The sequence below is a fragment of the Topomyia yanbarensis genome, chromosome 1 (genome assembly GCF_030247195.1).
Source record: "Topomyia yanbarensis strain Yona2022 chromosome 1, ASM3024719v1, whole genome shotgun sequence".
In the NCBI taxonomy this organism is placed as follows: Eukaryota; Metazoa; Arthropoda; class Insecta; order Diptera; family Culicidae; genus Topomyia; species Topomyia yanbarensis.
In genome coordinates, this window is record NC_080670.1 from 1,794,974 (window position 1) to 1,818,858 (window position 23,885).

Consider the following 23,885-nt stretch of genomic DNA (forward strand, 5'->3'; position numbering starts at 1 on the left):
GTGAAAGTGTGCCGGTACACATTACGTGCACGTGATTTTCAAGTTTTTTTTTTGCCGCCTCACGCCTCGCTACCGGAGAAGCCGTTAGGTCATAGGTGGCTGTTTACTCATGGATGGTGTTTTGTTGATGTTGTGAGGAACGGTGTGCTCCGGCGTTGGCTGGTTATTCTCACTCTGTGATCCAAGGTAGCCTTGCTCGTCTTCTCGAACTGTTGGGCAGAACGGTATATGTGCACGTGCATAGCTTACTTCTCTGCGGAACCGTTTGTGCTCATTTCCTGCTGTGTCGTATGTCGTGATCAGGTGCACAGTGGAATAAAACGTATAAATTGTTCTTTTTTTAATAATTTAAAAAAATTGTTATTTATCTTATGAAAAGTTTCGAATATTTTCGTAAAATCGAAGAGGTTTGTTAACAGGTTTGGCACGGTATTGCTCCCACTCTGCGGCCGATGTTTTGCTGCAAATCATTATTTTCGTCCTTCGTCCCAACCCCCCAGCAAAAAAAAGGATGAGAGGTATGCACTGCAGGTCTGCTTAGCGTTCAGGGGTGGAAGACGGAAGATGGAAGGCTAGAAGCCTCAGCTCCCTTCCAACACTAGCAAGCAATGGATCGCGTTTTTCTTACATTTTCTGTTTAGTATTTATTCCCGGGCTTCTTCCACACAGCAGCGACAGCAGCATACGATGGCTTGTTAGAAAATATATTGCCCGTCATGGCGTGAAACGAGACCCGTTGCTCGTGCTTCCCATTACCGTGTCTCAGCACCGTGTACGCTTTTGGTGAGACATTCCATCCTGCAGCGATATACAATAATTTAGAATTTGATAAATTATTTTTCCCAAGACTCACGTTTTCCCATGCTACGCTGGTTCTGTGCACGCTATCGGTTCTCCAGGAGCATCTGCCAGTTACACCTTCCCCCTTTAACGAGTGCATCGTATTTGCCTATACTTTTCCGGCATAGTTTTTTGTTTGGGTTGTTCTTCAGTTTCGAAAGTCGAAGTTATTATCTGTGTTGTTTGGGGCTCACCGGGACAAAAGTTCGAATAGGAAAAACTAAACATACAAGTTGCTGAACAACGAAACATCCCCGAGGAAAGGTGTAGGATGAGCGTTTCTAAAACATTCGAAATCGTATTGTTCCAGTCACTTCTGCCGGGTTTTATATCGGAGAAGAGTAAAACTTTTCCCTTACAATTCAACCGGACTCGAACGGAAAATGTTGGTGTATATTCATTGTGACTGTCGAAGAGGCGCAAAACCAGCATAAATTCTATCAGCTCTGCTCTTCTAGAATAAATATTTGTACAAGGGTTTTACATAAATTATTTTCCTAATGAATACCAAATTTCATTATGCTTCTTTACAACCTCGTGGGATCCACCATTATAGTGTTAGTGGCGAAGAACAATAGTATTTGGGAAGCAACAGCGAAAACTTCTTTGCACTGGCAGCGGAATGGGTAAAAGCAACACAACATCCCTAGCTCCAACCCTCATCCTTTGTCGCAGCATCCAGCCACGATTCCGGGTGCCAATCACAACTTTAACTTGCGTTATTTTTTGCTGTGCTCTCCATTCCTACCATCATATCCTACCTACGGCGCCATCATAGTAGGCAAGGAATCCTATTGTGTCTTTCAGGCAGGGTGGCATCGCTATGTATGCCGGTAGGAGGCCAAGGAAATTAACAGACACGAAAATGTTACCCGGTTAGCTTAACTCTTTTTCACGCTGCTTTGGGAGTCCGTCCCCTTTTCTGTGCTGCTATGGCAGCCTACTATGATTGGGTGGGATGGCACATTCAGCGCTACAGCTGAGGAATGCGGGTTTATGGAAATTATTGGTGTTAATGAACTATTTAAAGTGAAATTGTGGTTTGTGAAATGAGGGTCAGGTTGGGACTGTGGCAATGAGCTAAGGAATCGGATAATTGTCACCAACGAAATTGAAGATATAATTTATCTACTATTCAGCGGAAAGCACAGGTTTTGCACATATTCTTCTAATCCATCTCCTTCGTGGTCATGGTATTGCCGCACCCATCAAAGGCAAAAGCAACAACAGGCAAAAATGCCCTTTCATCGTTGCCATTTACCAGCTACAAGCAATGACGGCAGCCAACCAGCTAGCCAAATTTATGGGCTTTCATTGCGAATTGAAGGGTTCACTTACCGAGATTGAGAAGAAAGACGAAAGATTTATATCGCATGGCCATTGAATCCGAGATTGAAATGGGTGGAAAAAGGAACATTGAGTGAGCCATAGTCCCACGTGTAGGATGTATGCTGTAGCGACAGAGGATAGGACGAGTGCAGAAAAAAGTCTATAAATCGTAAAGTACTTCTGTCGGAATTGGTGCACAGATGGGGAAATTTACCAAAGCAGCGCAGATTTTTTTTTTCGGTTGAATGAAAGTTAAGTGCCTCGGCTAGGCAATGTATGTTAAAATATTCCTATTCGATTGCTTCAATATTAAACTATGTAGCAGTCTGTGGAAATAAAATTGTGTTTATTTGGATTGCTGCGATCAGCTGCGTACCAAAACCATTCCGAGAGCAGCCTAATAGTGTCCAAATCTGATAGCCAAATAAACTACCAGCGGTACATGGATGCAAATAATTTACCAGCTTACGCTGCAAAATAAAAAAAACGGAAGGCTAGCATTCAAATTTATAAATCAAGATAAATAACCCCACAAACACACACACAATGAGCTGTTGTAGCGTAGTCCAGGAATAACCCAACCAGCAGATGCTTCCGTCAGACCATGTACGGAATACGGCCACGTCCTTGTCGGTTGAGCGGACGACGGACGGATAGAACGGTCCCATACATCGCACAAAGATAGACGTAATGCCTGGCCAGGAACCGGATGGAATCCCATTCACCACACTGTTTAACCGTAATTTTCCGCTCGAATCGCATTCTCGCAGGCAGCTCTCTCTCTCTCTCTCGCTATACATTGGATCCTTGTGAAAGAGACAGGAGCACCGCCATTCCATTTCACCCCCCCGCGTACACATGATCGTAACGGATTGGAACGGGTCCGAATGTACGATGGAAGTACATGAATTGAAAATAACTAATTAACAAACAAACAATAATTATGCAACCGTATCAAATTAAATCACCATAAATATTCCACACAATGATTTCGAGGATTTTAATTGCTTAAACTAGACTGGCCAACGCGAATTCTGCTGCACAGACGATGCGAATAACTGCACATGTGCGTGACAGTCAGAGTTTACCACAGTTCCGGATCCAAGTAGACTGGGTCACGACACCGAAACGGACTTATGATAGACGATGTACCTTGGTAGGGTATATATAGAATTGCTGAAACGCTAGGATGGGTTGCTTCGATCGGGCAGAAATTTGTCGGCGTTTCTCATGTAGGTTATGATTGATTTAAACTCGAATCGAGATGTAGAATAAAACTACAGAGTGGATTTTTAAAACGGTCTCATTGGTTTGATCTGTCGAAATTCAATTATAAACCGCTGGGAACAAATCGAAGTCAAGTGTTGGTGAAAATATTTTCTTTTTAATTTTGTTTAATAATATTCTGAAATTTCGGAACTATGGGAATCCAAGCGCTGGGCAGTTTTTGATCCATTAAAGAAACAGAAATCCGTTGTAGACATAACAAAGCTGCTCGGTGTGAGTCGAAAATTTGTCTGTCATTGCAAGAAACGACTGCAAGATGAAGGTGGAGCATTTAGACGTTCATGATCGAAAATCCCTCGTTCTGCAGGGACAAAGCCATTGATTGAAGCTGTGGTCATCAAAATGCGTCGCAATCCGGCCAGATCCATGAACAAAATGGTCAAGGACCACAATGTTTCGTAAGACAATCCAAACCGTGGTGAAAAAAGGTTATGGTTTGTATCCATACAAACTCTGACAAAACCAGCTTCTTTCTGAGACAAAAAAAGAAAGATGCAAAATGCTAACAAGTTGGTTCGAGGATCATCCTGACGTCGTTATCTATTCGGATGAGAAATTATTGGACGTAAGCCGCAAATTTAACCATCAAAATGATAGGGTACTCGGTAAAAATCTTTATTCAATGAATCCCAGTGATAAATGTGTATATAGGACGCAAAAATCGGATTCGGTTATGCTAAACATGCTCTAATGGCTGCTGTTGAAAAGGCATGGCACAATATTCCTGAAGAAACCGTGCGAATTAGCTGTTCCAGTATCCCTAGAAGACAATCGCAATTAGTTAATTTGTAAGGCTCCCATTTCGAATAAATTAGAAGTAAATAAATATGACCTATGCTAAAAACATTTCGCCAAATTTTCCGAATTTTTTTCATGAAATAAAAAAAAAATGTTGAAAAATCATTTTATGGAGCCACTCTGTATATTGTATATCATCGTTATCTTTTCAATGCTTGGAAATCACACTGAACCTGTGATCTCAGATCTCAAGTCCGACCCACTGTTTTTCTAATCGACTCTGTAAAGCTTTGTCATTCCCGCCTGAATATTTTTGAAATAAAAACTAATAATGCAATTATTAGCAATATTGAAATGTCATCGAAGAGATCGAATTATATTAAAAAAATATTCGGCCCTTCATATCATTTGCCTGAAAGTATCAAATTAAATTAAAGTCAGAAGGTTAAAATAAACAACTAGATGACTGCTTTATTTAAACCTGAACAGTGTTCAACAAAAACTCGTAATTTTTAACACTTACGAGACATAAATTAATTGATGATCTGACTGCACTGTTTGATTTTCCCATTGTTTCATACCACTCATACAAGAATGCAGCTTTGATTTCGTTACCGAATTCTATCACTTTCCTATTTTTCATTTGAGTAGACGCACAAATTTCTGATCGAATTACACTGATTATTTACACGATCTTCACACCAATTTTAACTAATGCGATCGCAGCAGGCCGATTATCGATAATCGCAGCTGCCACTTTCTAGTTGAGAATTGCATTTTATAATTGAAGAACCAAATTATGAGGTATTATTTTCTTTTATTTCTCACATTTTCACGATCACTCACTCGGCACAAAGAAGCTAGGCGCACTGACTGCACTGCAATGCATCGATCACGCAGCAAGCGGTGGTCACTTATGCAACCACCGAAAACCTACAGCAGTGAACCTCTTCCGTTCCACAATTGAATTGTTGGAACAAATTTTCGTTTCGAACAACGATAATTGCACCGTTTTCTACCCACACGATTTACATACCTATAATTTCAGTAGATTTATCCCATTATTTAAATACGGTGAAATTTTCTTTTGTAACTATTTCCACCATGATTCGATCGTCGCAGATGGAAACTCAATTACATTTCCAAACCGAACGCACGACGCGATATGGTCTCGCCGAGAGAAACATCCGCTAGAATAAAAACGACACACGCCAAACCAACAATCAGCATTGAACTGACGCCAAACTGGATCGTACGTGTTCAAGTGGCTTTGCCACTCACCACAGCGGAGAACAGTGATCGCGGATCATCGTACGAGGAGAGAGCATGCGACATCATACAAAAAAGCTTAGTGCTCATGCGATGTCACGTCGCATCCGCGTGTGTTGCATCGTTGTTGTCTGTCTCAAATAGATACCTTCTTGAAAATTCGAATAATTAAAATTAAATCTTCTTGTATTAGGCTTTCAGGAAGCTGGATTTAAGGAGTAGAAAAATGCCATTTTTGCGAAGAAGGAAAGATATGATTAGAACCAAAATCAATGTATGATTGGATAACTTGGCATTTGAATAAGTAAAACTTATCGTAGGATCATTTGTGTTTAAAACGACCTTCTCTTCAGACCTTCTGGTATTATTCTGTTTCTCTGTAAGGTTTGCCATGAATATTTCACAGAGAAATGGGGAAAGCGGAATATTCAGCGGAACACCCTTAGTTTTTTATTTATAGAAATCTCCTCGATATATGAAATATTTTTCTTTCATGTGAAGGAAAATTAGTTTAAAACTTCACTTTACTTTTCCATCGAATATAGCTGTTTTGTTGGCATAACTAATCAATCCTTTAAAAGATTCACTAGCGAATAAAGCGGTAACGACGAAAGATAATTATTTCATCATACTCGATTTCGTCTGAGCTGTGAAGTTAAATTGCGAACTCTTATGTTCTACTTACTGAACGGCTAGGGAATTTTTATGTGTAGTTTGAAATTCAATTAAGAGGTATTTTTAAGTTTTCTGGTAGCTTGTAAAATCTTCTGGAGTGTGGTAAAATATTTTAACATTTCCTGGTCAGGAATCTTTTGAAAAAGTTGGTGAAATTTTCCCAAATTTTTCATAATCTGTCAAGGTTTCTAAAATCCTTTGTAATCTGAATATCTTATTTTCAATAGTTTTCGGTACTCTAATCTTTAATAACCTTCCAATTGAATATTTTAAAATTATCTACGAAAATAGTCTAGGTTTAGATAGGCCTCTGCTATGATATGCGATTAGTGATCTCCGAAGCTGAGTTGAAAATCTAGCTGGACCCCAGAGTCTCTGAAAACCAACAATCTCTCGAATGTTTCTACGCTGCTTTCGTATATAACTTCATATGATTGGGCTCTTTTTGCATGTGAAATAAATCTTAAAGCATTCAGAGATCTTGATTATCACCAAATTTCAATTTAAAGGGTCTGTCATAGATCACATAATAAGAAGCGTAGCTACAGTATGTAAAATAATTAAAGACACTCTCGTTCTTTTCCATTTAATCCCATTACCACTACTCGACTGCCACACTTTATTACGACGACAAACGGTAAATCAAAAATTTAAAAAGTATGCTCATCGTACCTTTCCTATGAACAAAAATACTGGAACGATCAAGGGGTGTCTTTAATTTTTTCACATACTGTAAGTTGACAACCAGCCGGAACAACGAAGCAAACGTGATTAAAAAATTGGGTAATTGTCCAAAATGACTCCTTTGTGGCATTCCCCAAAGGTTGCTACAACTATAATATTCACTGTTCCCCAATTTCACAGAGATGATGTACGATTCGAGCCACTTGACTCCCAACCGCTCAATCTTTTCTAGCAGTAATGAATGATCGACACTGGGCGGTGCTGGATCTACCTGAAAAAAACTCCTTCGATAAGGAGGGTATTTCCAACTAGGATCTTTCTATCCACCATAGAGCCCTAATAGTTTGCAACATTTTACTTTTTGTCTTTTGTGAAAACGGGAAACATAACTGATGTTTTTCAATATTTAGAGAACTTCGCTTGAAATGCCGATTTGTTAAAGATGATTCAAAGAGAGAAACACTGTGCAACTGCACTTTTTTTATAATAATAACTTTAGTTTGCTTATGACAGCAAGAAAATCTTCTTCACAAAAGCTGATGTTTCCGGGACTCATGGTAGCACAAGGAATATCTCGAGGCTACTCTCAACCTGCCTGAAGTTGGCTGAAACGGTTTTCGATACGCTTGAGATGTGTTTCGCGATGTTTTTATATGAGGAATTCCACGAAGATCCGTCCGAAAACTTTTAAAATCGTGACCGACCATCTTAGATTCCAATGAAACTTTACACGTTTCACCGTCATGCAAGATTAAATATTTTCCACAGGTAATAAGATTATTTTGACTCAAGAGCAACTTATCAAAAGGGTGTAAACGTTTCTACGTGTATGAATTTCAAAATTTTTTGTTCGATTACTGTATTTTATACAGCAAAACTATCTGAGAACAAGTTACAGGGAATGAATACTTCTGTCTGAAAAAAAATATGCACTAAAAAAAATGTCATTTTTCAAAAAAACAAAAATTTATGATAAAAATTTAAATTGCGAAAAAAACCCATTTTTTATTTTTTTTATATTTTGTTACCAAAAACCTTAAGAGAAAAGAAACATTTTGAATGTGATTGCATGATGGAGAAAAAATCAGTAAAAAAGTTTTCCTAACAATAACTTCGTACATGTTTTTAAATTTCACTAATTGACATACAAAATTGTAATTTTATTACAGAATATAATTCTAAGCACTATTTAAAATCAAAATGCATTTAACAAAAATCTTCCAAAATGCGATAGTTTTCGAGATATTTGAAATTTTGCTCCTTCAAAAACAATTAATTCGTGTAATTATGCTCTTTTTAAAAGTTATTCGCGTTACCCCATCAAAAAATATTAAAAATTTAATGTTTATCGTTTTAAAGTCGTAAAAGCAACTTTTTTAGTGTATTTGGATCCTGGAGAAGCTTTCAATAAAAAAGTTTTCCTAACAACTAGTAGTTCGCGAGATATTTTAACTTTTGTTTTAACAACACAATTATTTTGTTTTATTACGACCTTTTCATAAGTTAGTCGCGTTTCTCCATCAACAACAATAGGTTTTTCAAAAGGCCCGTAAACTTTCGTGCAACTTTCTCTTTGACATCAAGGCGATATTGTGAAACATTTTAAAGTTACATGAAAACAACCAACATATGATTCAGTTATATAGGGTGATGAGCCCATTATTGCTATGTTTCTATTATCACGCTACCCATTTGAAGCCATTGGTTAGAGCAGTGTCTGCCATCTTTGTTTAACGCATTGAGTCAAATGGTAGCGCAACAATAGGGGCACTTGATTCGTGTTTTCGTTGCGCTCAAACACGAGAATTTCACTGTTTTCAGCGCTTGTATATTATTATCTTTGTACTTAGCAACGAAGCAAAGCTATTGATGCCAATTTGTACGCATTCCATTGTTTGTAGGCCGAGTAATTAATGAATCAGTGAGGCGCCCTCCTTAGTATGGTGAAAATAAGCACTTCACCCTAGTTTAATCAACAGACCCGATGGTTGAAATATATTTTGGTTGCTTTCATGTAACTTTCAAATGGTTTACAATATCGCCTTGATGTCAAAGAGAAAGTTGCACGAAAGTTTACGGGCCTTTTGAAAAACCTATTATTGTTGATGGAGAAACGCGACTAACTTATGAAAAGGTCGTAATAAAACAAAATAATTGTGTTGTTAAAACAAAAGCTAAAATATCTCGAGAACTACTACATTTTAGAAATTTTTTGTTAAGAGCATTTCGATTTAAAATGGCGTTTAGAATCATATTCAAAAAGAAAATTGTATTTTTGACTGCAAATAGTAAGAATTATAAAAAATGTCAAAAGTTGTTGTTAGGAAAACTTTTTTATTGAAAGCTTCTCCATGATCCAAATACACTAAAAAGGTTGGGTGAATCTTTAAAACGATAAACATTAATTTTTTTTTACATTTTTTGATGGGGTAACGCGAATAACTTTTAAAAAGAGCATAATTACACGAATTAATTGTTTTTGAAGTAGCAAAATTTCAAATATCTCGAAAACTATCGCATTTTGGAAGATTTTTGTTAAATGCATTTTGATTTTAAATGGTGCTTAGAATTATATTCTGTAATAGAATTACAATTTTGTATGTCTATTAGTATGAAATTTAAAAACATGTACGAAGTTATTGTTAGGAAAACTTTTTTACTGATTTTTTCTCCATCATGCAATCACATTCAAAATGTTTCTTTTCTCTTTAGGTTTTTGGTAACAAAATATAAAAAAAATTAAAAAATGGGTTTTTTCGCAATTTAAATTTTTATCATAAATTTTTGTTTTTTTGAAAAATGACACATTTTTTAGTGCATATTTTTTTTCAGACAGAAGTATTCATTCCCTGTAACTTGTTCTCAGATAGTTTTGCTGTATAAAATACAGTAATCGAACAAAAAAAAATTGAAATTCATATACGTAGAAACGTTTACGCCCTTTTGAAAAATTACTCTTGTGTTAAAAATATTCCAATTGCCAGAGAATATCATGGAGAACACAACTGCAAAGTTTCGTTCGAATCGACGATGGTCATATTTTACGGTCGGCCGGTTTCTCATGGAATCCCTCATATGTTCTAATGTGGGAGATAAAGACATTTGAAAATCACAGTAGAAAAATTACTATTTTATTTGTATATTTTTAGAATGTCTTCACCGATTTGCTAATGGTTTTTGTTTCGCTATAGACCAAATTATTTTATGTGTTGTCATAGATGGAATACATCATACAATCAAAGAATCGAAGATTGTAAATTTCAAAGATACAAAACTCCAAAGATACCAAAATGAAAGAATGCAAATCTCTAAAGATTCAACAATCAAAATATTTGAAGACCTAAAGAACCCAATATTCAAAGAAACGGTCTAAAAATGATCCAATGATTGAACGTTTTGAAACAATCGAAATAAGTAAAGATCCAAAGATCCAAGAATTCAATCCAATGTTCCGAAGACTTAAAGACTCAATGATCTAACTATTGAAACATTTAATGCTTCAGAGATTAATAAATCGCCACAGATTTAAATAATGAAAGATACAAAAACTCAACCCAAAGATCTAGAAGATCAGAATAACCTAATGGTTCAATGATGTAAATATTTGATCTCACCATATGAGATTATTCAATGGATTAAACTTTGAAGATTTAGAAATCTGAAGATTCAAAAATAAGACTAAGCCGAAAGATTCCATGATCTATCAAAATTCAAAAATACAAACATTCAAAGATCTATGTCATGTCATTGATTATCGCATGGGGTTCCATAAATAGCCTTTCCGTGTTTGTACTTGCGGATTGACTTACGTACTGATCTACCAGAGTTTCAAGATTCCTGGGAGATTCAAAGTTTTTCTGGGAAATCAGCTGATTGAAACATAGCGAATCGGATGCTTCGTTAACTCAATGGAGTACTTTGTGGGCTGGTGGAGTCGACGTTTTCAAGTTCAATAGTGGACTCGTTGGTTGGAGAAGCAGGACAAGATAGACGTGCCTGTCTTTTTTCGGGGGAACGCCTGTACCTTCACCAACGCAGTGGATTTACTCTTACTACACACCACACGTTGCTACGTTCGAATCGAATCGAACCGCTGTCCACCCCGTAGAAGGTTTAACTGGAAATCCTCTTGTTAAAATGGGGCACAAAATTGGTCCAAATCGCCTTTTCAAATCCGCTTTACTTTCAGTTGGAATGAGTCTAGTCTAACGTAAAGAGAAAAAAAAAACAAAACTTGGGGGCTAACTGCCTGTTCCGGGATTCATATTTCTCCTGCCACGAAGTAAAACGAACCGAAAGTGGGAGATAAATTGAAAGATTGGGAGAGCTACATAATCCTTATGATTACTTCGAAGCTGCCGTCTCCATCGTGATTTGTTTGAGTTTTCTTCCCTCTGTTGGGCACTCTGTCACCGCCAGCAGAGCAGGGATGCCAGCAGGTCCAACAAAGACCGATAAACCGCAACCATTACCGGGCAAAGGAGGGAACGGTTTCACGGAAATAAATATGAGATATGTGACAGGTCATCTTCCGTCTTTAGCTTCTTGGGTCGGTGAGCGTGCGGAACGATACGGAAGAAATGTTCTGTGATTTTTACCTTTTTTCCACATCTCCATCAAAATATACAGTGCGTTTTGGGTGGGGGAGGAAAACAAACATTCGGCTTTGGCAGTACCGACAATCATCCAGACATCAGACAGGTCGGAGCGTGAGCTAAGCTTTACGCAGAATTTTGAGTCCCTTTTCATCCGGCAAATTCCATGATGACATTATCAGTCAAAAGTAATCCTATTGCAAATCTGGGGTTTCCCTTTCGGTGGTTAAATATTCTGGGTAGGGAATGAAAAGAAGGATCTCTTTAAAATAGCAAAATATTTTATTTTCGTCTTTTCTCATGCTGGGTTTTTGGTGCATTTAAGTAGTTTGTACGGCTTCTCCTCAACAAGCATCAGGTATCTGGTCAAAGGGTAGACCAACACAAGACGTTTTTATTAACAACCTATTTCCCGCCCGTAAACGACCAGGAAATTGTGATAAAAGTACGACACCATTCATCGACCGACGCCACTTAGGCCATCATCGACGATACTTGCTGGGACTTGACCACAACACATCACAGTAACCATGCAAACTGGCACAGTCCGGGTGACAGGTCAACTTGCGAAGATAAAATGCGACCACTTATTTCCAGTCCGCCTGCTTCGATCTTTTCTCTACTCTACGGTTAAACGAATGTAGATGGATAGCAATCCCCTTCCCCCCTTTACCCCAAGCGTTTATGATGCACTGAACACAAAAAAATATAACCGCTGTTACGGGTACAATAAATAAACGATGCACACGTACGTACGTACCCAATTTGGTCTTATCATGTAGGGGCCATTTGCTATCCCATAAATGATTGCCCGGCACGAGTGCGGCGCGAGCACACTCATTGCGGGTCAAATCGCGTTATGCGCCAGTCGCTGGTCCGTTCGAAACCAAGTAGAAGGGAGCACAAAAAAATCCTTTTGATATCTATCTACCCATCTGTAGGAGAACCACCGCGCGGCGCTCGGTCATATCGATTTCAGGGGTCCACTAACTGTTGCCTGCTTCATTGCGTGCTTTAAACAAACGACACTCACAAATGAATTTTACCCTCGAGTGTACGTGAAGTACACATATGTATCGGCTTAATGGGGAATATCACTTCCGGTTGTTGTCTACACCTGCGAGCTTTAGCACACTCCCCCCTCCCTCAAATACTACCCCCAATTATCCACCTTGTTTCCCGTGAAGCGGCGTACTGTCGTGGCTGTAAGCGAGGGGTATGTTGTACTCATTTGAATAATTTTCAATCCCAGATGTGATTGTATTTCGGCATTTTTGCGAATGCTAATTATACGTACACTAATTGAATTAATTCAATATTCAGCACTTTGGTGTTCGGAGAATTTATGGAGTGGGCGTAATGAATATAGTTTTTCAAATGAATGAATTATTATCGGTGGGGGTAATTTTATACCGGAGCTGAAAGTAAGTTAGTCATCCTCGATTTTGATCATCCGAATCAATATTCAATGATACAGACAAATTGAATGTAAGTTACGAAACGAGCAACAACGATTCGAAGTGGAAAATTTCTTCTTTCTCCAATTGTATCGGCAAGATTAAAATAATCAATTTTAAAAGCAATTTCCGGTCCTTGCTTCGCAATTCAAAACATCAAACAGCCATTTTTGTCGCAATCAATCCTAATCAGAGCATACGCCGCCCTCACCCAGAGCAAATTTCAACGCTTGCTACGGTGGAACATCAAAAACTAAAACTGAAAAACAAAAGAATCAATGATAGAAAGAAGCTCCACTCACCTTGCCCACACTGTTCGCGTAACCGGTCGTCGTCGTCGGATGCAGATGGTGATGGTGGTGGTGATTAGTCGCCGGAATGGTAGGCGTCCCAAGTCCGGCCGGGACCGAGAACGGAACCAACAACATCGGGTTCAGTGCAGTCGGTGGCACTGGTGGCGGTGGAGGCGGAACCACGTTGCTGTTGTAGTGATGGTGATGCTGATGAACCGTTGTGGTGATTGTTGCTCCCACCGCCGGTGTAACCGAAAATGCACCGGAGGATGTCGAACAGGGAGGCTGGTTCGGTAGCGGTCTAATGCTGGCTAGATTGGTCGCTGTAAAGATTGGAAGTGGTACACGCGGTGGCCGCGGTGGAACCGGTGGCAGCGGGGCTGGTAGATTTAGTGCTGTACTGTTGCCTGCCTTTGATTGACTGTTATTGATGGCGGAATTGGAAGCGGAACAGTGACACGTTGTCGCACTTTTGCTGATCGGGACCGGTTCCGATGGTGACGTAATTGTGGTGGTCGCCGTCGATGTAACCTGCTGGGTGGAGGAGGACAGCGCTTTCGAGATGTTGCTGCTGCTACTGTACGGTGCTACTGTTTGACGATGTACGGCCAGGGAAGACGATTTCGGTGCTTTCGGTGCAAATACTGCACACGGCAAAACCCCGACCAAGCGCAGCCCCACGGGGCTCGCGTCGGGTGATGCTTGAGAGCTTATTTTTACCGGTTTGTGGCTGTAGCCAACGATGTCTTGCTGGTTTCAATATTCCCAGCTTGTATCGAATCTACGACTCACCAATACACCAATCGATTCAAACCGAAAACTATATTTTGGTCACACTTGCACCTGGTACTGGTGGGGAAATTCTATTGATACAAAAACTCACTTTCCGAATCACCGTAATTCACCGATTTTATGGTACACTTTACGTTCACCTAAATTCCTGACATAGACGTACACTTTCGGATCTTCCGGTCAAAGCAATGATTTCCGTTTTTTACGACATAACCCTCGCTACACAACACACAGCATAACTAAACCGGCCTACTAATCCACACCCGGTATAGATGAAACCCGAGTAAAATTGCGGCTGTACAGACTGCCTACTAGGATTTAATGCGGCACCAACTGATTTACGCTAATCTCGAAGAATCCACCGCAACGTGCCCGACAAAAACAAATCCAGCACCACCACTTCGCAACACAGCAGATAAAAGTTTTCGGCTTGGTTGCTGTAATTATTATCATCTATCACGAAGGGCCGTATCCTTTCGGGGCTGCCGCTGCTTCTATTCCACGTGGGACACGTATTTTATCCGGCTTGAAGAACTTACAGAACACATACACTTGTACACTGCGGAAAGTGCAGGGTCTATTAGGGATCTTTTGCCACCTGGTGCTTGAATGGCCGGCTAGTGTCGAGCATTGATGAGCGTGGAACGAAATAGATGGAGAGATTATTTTGTGGTTATCATACTGCAAAATATCAACATTGTTGTTTATTTTAAATTGTCAAACTTTATCGTAGAAATCACGATATGAAGACATTTGGTAAATGGAACATGGTAAACAGCATTCTAGATGTCCTGAGGAATTATTATGATCAATTGTGTTTTATGCAAAAATTACTTTTAAGCGATTCAATTACCGTACTAAATAAATGACCGCGTGCGAAAAATCACCTGATATTAACATAGAAGTCCCTAATGACTCAATAATTGATTTTGTCGACTCGCAATACACCTCAAATAAAAAAAAATCCTTTAGACTCATCTGGGCATTGAGTGTTGTACTTTACGAAGGGAAATTGCGTTTAACGTGAATTATCGCGTCTACGTACCTACACGGGCAGTAAAGATTGATGGTGTGGTATTCGAAGTTGGTCGGAAGTGCGCAAATCTGTTGAAATGCGAAATTGATTGCTTCAAGGACGCTACACTTTAACAGGCGAGAATTCCAGGAAATTACTTTCAGCAAAAATTGATGGAAGTAAGACTACTTATTCTCTAATAGGCTCGCTTCAGGTAACCTATCAGGATTATCTCTTGCTAACTATGTACTTCTGGAAAAGGTTCGTCTAAACAGTTGCGGCGAATGTGGGAGAGAGCATAAGGATGCTTCTTGCGGCAATGATATCTATAATTGTGTTTACTGCGGGGGATTCCGCATGATCTTCGAAGCCCTGCGTACGGGCAGCGAGAAAATAAACTTATGTGCTCCACCCGAAGCGCTCTTATGCTGAGATGCAAGCAAAAGACTGCCACGTCACATGTCCTGGGGTTTTTGCGGAGCTCGATTCACACACGCATCGCATTTAACTTGCACAATTCAAGTGATGGTAAAAGTTTCTGGTATTTCTGAAAACACGTTTCGTCTCAGCAGTACACCGGTGGTCAATTTTTTTTATGGATTTGCAAAGTCCATTCCGTCTAATAGTGCTATGCTGGTGGAGTGGATTACTGTTAGTGCACTGAATTTCGCTGTTTACTCAACATTAACTTGGCTTGTTGTAATTACTACAAACTACTACGTTTCAATCGGAAAAATATTCGTCGCACAATTCACGAACCAATGTAAAAAGTTCATCTATAACACCAACCTATAACTTTTTTTCTAGCGAACCACGCATAACTGTTTCAACAAAATTTCACAATCCATAACTAAGACGTTTCTGATCAGTTGATTATTTTTTGTATATTTTTTCTTGCGTTACTCGAGTGGTCGCAAGTCCACAGAATCGTCGATTTGATCCAACATCAAACGGATCGACCCAACCATAGATGTTCGTGGTATTGTCTAATTTCTGCGATGACACCGAGCCACAGCAAGAAGTACGCTTCCGAAACTCGTTTTGTTACTGTTGTGGAAGTTGCAATTGTTTTCGGTACCAAGGAGTTGAACATAGTTGATACTGTCGGCCAATCGAGTCTCCGTCCTGATCATAACGTCTAAATTGTTGTCACACACTACCAAGAACAAATCATCTATTTTCGTGCTCAGTTCTCTCACACTTCGGAAATAGAAGGTGTGGACGAGTGTAATTTACAATCGTTCAGTACACAAGAATTTCTGGATAAATGAGCCACCATGACTTATCTATTACAGCATGACAATTGGATTGCCGTACATTTTTTTTCGATGCTTTGTACCGCATGATGCACGAAGTTTTTTTTTAATGCGTCGATGAATTGTCACGGCATGTTACATAATGAGCCCTAGGGCCCTATTCTCAAAGTCACGTCACCTAGTGACTAGAAGGAAATTTTCTTCTAGTCACTAAGTAATGTGACTGTGAGAATAGGGCCCCTATTCTCAATTACGACACCTAGTGATTTGAAGGTAATTTACATGGTGGTTTCTATTTTCACAGTCACGTCTCCATCTAATCACCGGGTCAGGTGACTGTAAGAATAGGGCCCGAAGTCACTTGGCCACGTGACTGTGAGATGTCACATTGGTTCTTATTCTAACAGCCAAGTCATCTAGTGACTAGAAGGCAGGAAAGGAAATTTTCTTCTAGTCATTAGGTGACGTGACTGTGAATAGGGCCCGTTATATAACATCATGTCACGTAATGTCAAGTTATGTTAAGTCATGTCATGTCACGTCACGTCACGTCACGTCATGTCACGTCACGTCATGTCACGTCATGTCACGCCACGTCACGTCACGTCATGTCACGTCACGTCATGTCATGTCATGTCACGTCATGTCATGTCATGTTGTTATGTTAAGTAATGTAATGTAATTAAATATGAAATAATATAACATAATGAGCCCTATTCTCACAGTCACGTCACCTAGTGACTAGAAGAAAATTTCCTTCTAAGCACTAAATGACGTGACTGTGAGAATAGGACCCAATATGGGCTAGATCCTCACTGTCACATTACCTAGTGACTAGATAGAAATTTTCTTCTAGTTACTAAGTGACGTGACTGAGAATTGGGCAGAATCTATTATTACATAGCACCTTCTTCTTACGGTCACCTCACTTATGTCACTTAAGTAACCGTGTCGTCATTTGCCACCCACGTTACTCGCAAAGAAGTTTTTCGAGAACTACAATTTTGAGCTGCATGAAATGAAAGAACCATCACAATGCAGCCGGTACTATTGGCAAGGGTGGTCAATATGTGACGTAAATTGGTGATTGAAGTAATTTGCAAATTCAACAGGCTACCTTTAGAGACTTCATTTTCCATGTACCCACATTTCAACAAAAAAGTTTGCGTCGTTCAAAATGTTGGTGCGCTCAAATATACATCCAGTGCAAAAAGTGCTGAAAGTTGACTTTTTTCGAAAATCTGTGTCCTGTGAAATAGTCACTTTACAATATCTAATTTCTCTGTGATATAACGCGATTAGGCACATCTTTTGTCTCTATTTTGTAATTAGAATTATTAGAAATAGACTTTTCTTAGTCCGTGACAGAAAACCATACAATTCTTTCAAATATTTCCTTTTACATCGCCTACTACGGTTGTCTTGGTAATCTCTTATCCGTCTATTGTTTACAAATGACAATAATTCATTTAGACACATTTTTCGATGCAGTCACCGATTTTTTTTCGTAAATTCCAGAAATCAGCAAATGCACAATAGCAATGTGCCCACCAGGTATCCATCCAATTCACTCTCAAGCTGCTGTTAAGATAAAACACGAACTAACGAGCAGCAAAGCCCCAAACCACAAAACCCCCGATGATGTACAAAGATAAATCTGACCCATCACACTGTTCAACTCCCACACTTTTACACCTTCACTCTCAAGTCAACAGGTGAACCTGTCGGACTGCCAATGAACCATCACCAAAAGTGGATAGGTAGAGGTAGCAGGCGGTGCTGCAATTTCCCACTATCGAGCACCACCCGAGTGAGTGAGGTATATTGTTTTGTTGTTTCCTTCACCCCAACATTCGCCGCATTTGTGTAGCATTAAATCACTGAGAATAGAGTTTCCCGGCTTTCCTCTTCGACTGGCGGAAGGAAGCAGCTGCTGGCAAATGAATTGATACCTGTTCTGGTCGTTTCCCTCGATTACACCGGGCTTTTGCCATGTCCCACCTCGACCGCCACCATCAGGACCATTGGAATCTTTATTGAGAGCCTGTTCCCATTCCTCTTTCCTTCCGTTTTTTTTTCAAACTGACCGGACGGGGAAAAAGAACCGAAAAAAAACTTTCCCTCTTCATCACTGTGTTATCATTTCCAAGCGTTCGAGCCGGTTTTTCCGGGGATATTGTTCCCATTGTGAACGAGGAATACAAGCGATCAACTTTTCAAGTCACTTGCCGGTTGTCCGATTTTTGGCTTTTGCTTGAAAGGAAAATTTATTTTTTACCTGTAGAATGCCGTGCAGTGACAAATCTGGTGACAGAAGCAGATCACATCAAACATTTAACTTACTTTTGCAGGATTGGGGATAGTTTCTTACCTATACTGGCCCAATGTTACATTAATATATTTGCCTTGATCCATCAATCTTCTCTCTTCATATTCACCATTTTACTTGGTAACAAACACTTTTAGAAGGTTGAAATTTCAATCAACTATAATCGAGCGAGCAGCACTACACAGCATTGAGTCGAAAGCATTAAACTTCGCGTATGTATGCAGGTTAACATTTTCAAGTCCGAAAGTAGAATTATTCTGAAGAGAAATGACAGCTATGAGAAAATTTTACTTTTGTCATCGAAGGTTGCTGCGATCGAATTCTAAAAGACATACCAATAAAACAACATTTCTCGCAAACAAATTTCCTCCGGGCACATCGACCAACAATTGCCACTTTTCCACTTTCGAGACAGTTCTGCTTTGTATCCCCTTTTCATCGCACCACTTTTTTTTGTGCTCTCTCCAAGTGTCAAAAGCTCAATTGAGCGATCGAGATTCACACCGAAGTTCGCCAGACAACCAGATGCAGTGCAACTAATAGTTTGCCGGAAGTTCGCGCCGCCTCCGTTCACCATCCACAAGAACGCCATCCATGCCTATATCTATCATCCCCGTTTGCTTTGCACACGAAAGTGGCGTTCCGACTCCAACTCCCAAGTTATTGTTGTCGGTTTCGGTGGATAGAAGAAAAAGTTTCGCAATTTGTTATTTATAGCAATCAGCGAAAGCGTTATTCATTTTTAATACGGTGAAGCTGTACGTGGGTGTGGGTCTTGTTGAGGGGGGTCTTACGGTTTGGCAAAAGTTTTTCCTTAAAATTTCACCAGCAGAGGGGGGGGGGGGTATGTTTTGTTGGTCTTTTTACGTTTACATACGTTGCTCGTATCAGTTTCCAGCGGGTTGCTTGGTTGGTGATGGAGGTTTTGAAACATCAACAGCAGAAGTCGAAGGAAATCGGAATGTCAAAATGATGATGCTGTTGATGATGGGTGAAACATTTCGTCTGTGGGAAAATAAAATGTTATCCGCTCACATGATCTTATGTGGCACAGGGTATCACCTTTGAAATGGTTTTGTAAGGTACAATACGTGTACCTTTGATTAGATGAGAGACTTTTGATTTAACTGCTAGGAAACGTTTTAGTTTGATTTCCGTCAGCAGTTAATTTAATAGAGCTTACAAAAAGAGTTCGCTCATTTAACCCGAGACAAAAGGGATTAAAATCGAAACACTGCCCCCATTCTACGCTTGAACAATTGCACTTCTCATACTTCATACGAGTAATTAAAAATAATTTTTCATGCAACCCTTTCCCGACCCGACCCAACCGTCATGTGCCACATCGGCTTGAAGGTGAAGGAAGCGAGCTGTATAGCAATCGCCTGCTACGACCGTGCAGGAGCAGATTCAAGCTGAGCCGAACCGAGGCGAGACTGGCGGATGTGAGTGTATCCGCTAGGAATGTATCGATTTTCTTTCAGCTTCAACGTTTTAAATGTTGTACAATTTTCAGCAGCTCTGCAAGAGATTCGCAGCAAAAATCAGCAGCAGCAGCAGCTGCGATGGTAAGCGAGAGTGCACACAATTTTCGGTCGACGAGAGGTGTAATGGATGGATTCAACAGTCGGGTGGACCAGGGTAGCAAATCAAGCGAAAGTCTAGTGTTGCCAGCTGGGTCGTCCTTGTTCAGATTGCTTTGGGAATCTTGGTATCACTTAAGTGGTACTAAAAAAATGTCATTGATGGTTAACATGAAAAAAGGGGTTCTAAATTGCTACTTTTCGGGGAACCTAATTATCACGTTGTTTGATGGCAACTATTTTTGCGATATCTTAAGAGGTGAAAAGTTTGGTATCTGCCTACAACGGAATGTGTTAATAACTACTTGTCGGGAAAACACTTGTGGCATGTCTATCAGTACTACATAATTCATTCAAAAATTTCGTTCGTATATTCCATAAGCTTTGGCTACACAAAGTTGAGGCTCGAAAAACTGAAAAAATAATTTATTACATATTCTGAACGAACATACCTTCGAAAATATCTATGCGAAATTTTATCCAAATCGGAGCACTAAATTTCAAGTCACAGCCGTTCACGGTGCGCTGATTGAATGAAGCTAATACGAAACATTGCGAGGCACGGTGCTATTCGTAGATTGCATACTAAAGATTATCATGCAGCCTATAGATAGCTTAACTCATCTGAGCTTGTGAAATGAAGGATCGGGAATGAACTTTTGAATTTGAAAAATATCTCTTTTGAGTTCAGTAAACCAACAACGTGACAATCGTTATTACCGGCCACGACCATCTTCGCCGATACTTAGGATGGGGTAGAAAATATTGATGTAATACCTACTTAAAGAAGACCACCGACTCAGCAACGCTTCCATAGATATTAAGGAGTGGGATTGAAAAATAAGTATAAGTCTTGCATTCGCCACAACCAGGCAATGCGACCACGAAATGAATATGTTTTTATGCGGTGGGATGGTTAGTCTCAGACTAAACGATTACTCAAAGCAAAACGATATTTAGTTATGTTTTTCTTGTGTGTAAACTCTGGATAGCCGGCCATCGAGAGTGATTCACTTTTTCTTTGAACAACATCAATATGAACTCCAAACAGCCGGTCGCTAAAACTGTGGGCTAGTCTGATATCTATAATCGTTTGAGAATTGGTTAGTAAGACCACAAGATAAGAATATTTTTAACATTTCAAATCAAGCCACAACTTAGTTTTTCCAACCTCTTAAGCCGATCGCGATCTACACTCTAGTCCAATGTATCATGCATGATACTATTAAAACGTCGCATTAAAACCTCTTCTGTCTTCTTCCTGGTCTCCTCTTGGGTGCCCTGAAGCGAATCAATTGACTATTAAGTAAATCAAAAGGCACTGGTAACCGTAGTGTCTACCAATGGTAATTTCCCTGCAACTATTCTGTCAGTTATTATCCTATTCTACTGTGTATTATTGTTTTGGTGATTGTTGCGCCAGACTGATTTATCATGTTGTAACACCAATTTGCTTGTTTAATATAGTGGAAATTATTAGATATGATCCACCACAACTGACGTCCCCTCCCCCTCTTCCCAATTTATCCTAACCTTGTTAAACGCCTCTCCCCTCGGCTATACTACCTGCTTATTCAATTTAAAAATTATATATCGCAGGGAACAGACATCCAGGTTCAAATAAACAATTTAAAAATACTTGTTTTGTCATTTGTACTAATATCCGCTAGAATACTGCGGCCACCATACAGGCATACCCCAATATAAGTATGACGGTCACTTAGACATCAATTGTATGGTCAATGCAATAAAATTGACGCACTAAACGAAATAACTCTAGTGGTAACATCAAAATTACCTTTGGATGTGCTGTAATTACTTTTACTTTTACGCTTGAGATGGACCTCTGTTCTCCGTGCCTAAATTGAAGTTGCTTCTCAGTTTTGCACGACCCAGAGGAAACTTGGCCTTAATCCCACTACTCTGTCATCGCTGTGATATTTGTTATGTAATATTGTTTGTTTGGGGCGAATCATAAGATACAAATTTTCTAAAATACACTTCCTTCCAAGCATATTGCAAATAGTTGTTGGTTTTATTATTCCTGCTACCTTACCCGCTCCACTAGTACGTCTCAAATTCATTTTTAATTTCTATTTCGGTAATTCATGTTACATCGCACTCTTTTGCGACTGTCAATACGCGATATCATTTATGAACGATCTCTTTGTGATATATTTAGAGCAATGGAAAACAAAATTGACAGGATTTTAGTGCGCCTTTAGCACCTTGTGTCACATCTTTATGTTTGTTATACATACTAAGAATAGCAAACCATACAAAACTTTGAACACGATTATCTCGGAATGGAATTTTCTGAAAAAGACCGTTACGATCAACGTGATATCTCAAGAACTATTTAATAGATTTTCATATGTTTCGGGTTTTTAAATGTTCGTATACTTGAACGGTTCATTTTTTATACATAAAATTTCTGTTGCTTGCAATGATTTTTTTTTATTGCATCGAGAGTCTCGGTGCCTATCAAGCTGCGCTGAAGACGTAAAAGGAACTCTAGGAACAGCTTGTTGCGCTGCCAACCGGCTCCAGATTGGGGAGGCATGGCGATGCTTGTCGATAATTTTCTCTATTCGATATTTCAAACTCATCTGCGTTTGGATTCAGTCCAGATGAACGTTCATTTGCCGTTGCACCAGCGAATCCGAACCTTTGTAAGGTCGATGACAAACAAGCGTCTGCGAATGCGCAGTCTTTATTGAGACAGTTTGCACGCATTCGCTTGGTTTACTGCTGCCGCATTGCTTTCTGCGTAAATCCTCGTCTAACAAAGCATAACGCTCATCGAAATGCGTCCTCCGCTGTATGTAGAATAACTGCAGTAATAACTATAGAACTTATCTTTGGATTTGTGCCTCTTGCGTATCCGTCTGTTCTACCATAATACCTGCTCGAAAGCATTTTGTTGGTCATCACATCTCCGTAACAATAGCTCCAACCTGCCTGATTGAGTATCAAAGGGTTACTTACTGTGATAATTGATGAAGAAATTCCACCAATAATTTGAAACACAGTGTACTTCTCACAACCCAAACACCGGTTTCGAGTTCTTAAATCCACTGTAATTATAGTGGTAACATAAGGGACGTATGAGGGTTTAAAATGTTGAGTAAGGACTGTATCGGAAATAAACTATCCACCATTTGCGATGGTTATAATGTGCTCATCACAGTATGCTGTGCGTATGACTGGCACTTTTCCTTTGTTAATTATTATTATTTTTTTGTTTATTACCCTTTGTTTACATTTTTGTAAACTTTATTTATTTTTGCAAATTTCGATTACAAAAATAAGCTCCTTATTCCTTATTTTTACGTAAACCATGTTTTTTTCTCTTTTTTCCTAGTGGGTTAGGAAAATGTCTAACGGAAAAATTAAAAAAGAAAGAATGATCGAAGCGGTGAGAAAGAGATTCGGCGAAAATTTACCAATTTTATTGGACACACCGTGAAAAAAATATGCAATCGAGGATGAATCGAACTCGCAACTTCTCAGTTTCTAGTTCGGTGTGTTAACTATTCCACCATCGAGGCATCATGCGACGTCATCACGAATTCCCAACGGTTTCGTGATCACCGTTTCATTCCCAGTAGAAACTAATGGAACTCATCGACCCCCTCCTATGAGCGATCGTCTCTCTAAAAAGGTGATGTATTTCGTATCTCTATTTTAACCACTTTGGTCATATTTTGTCTGTTTAATTTATCGTTGGACATTTTCCCAAA

At 39.4% G+C, this 23,885-nt stretch overlaps 2 protein-coding genes across 8 annotated transcripts in view; one reads left to right on the top strand and one right to left on the bottom strand.

The window, feature by feature from the left end:
• The window catches only part of LOC131676570 (nucleolysin TIAR), a 557,873-nt gene that overhangs the window by 531,162 nt on the left and 2,826 nt on the right, over positions 1–23,885 (bottom strand). For 5 of the 7 annotated variants that reach the window (XM_058955698.1, XM_058955696.1, XM_058955692.1 and 2 more), the window contains exon 1: positions 13,177–13,922. The exons of 1 other annotated variant lie outside the window; for it this stretch is intronic. In XM_058955698.1, the coding sequence (XP_058811681.1) occupies positions 13,177–13,302 (126 nt within the window). In that variant the 5' untranslated portion in view covers positions 13,303–13,922. Of the gene's footprint in view, positions 1–13,176; positions 14,577–23,885 lie in introns of those variants that run through there. One more of the 7 variants, XM_058955691.1, reaches the window with a different exon arrangement.
• The window catches only part of LOC131676572 (tubulin beta chain-like), an 84,067-nt gene that overhangs the window by 18,013 nt on the left and 42,169 nt on the right, over positions 1–23,885 (top strand). The window lies entirely within an intron of this gene.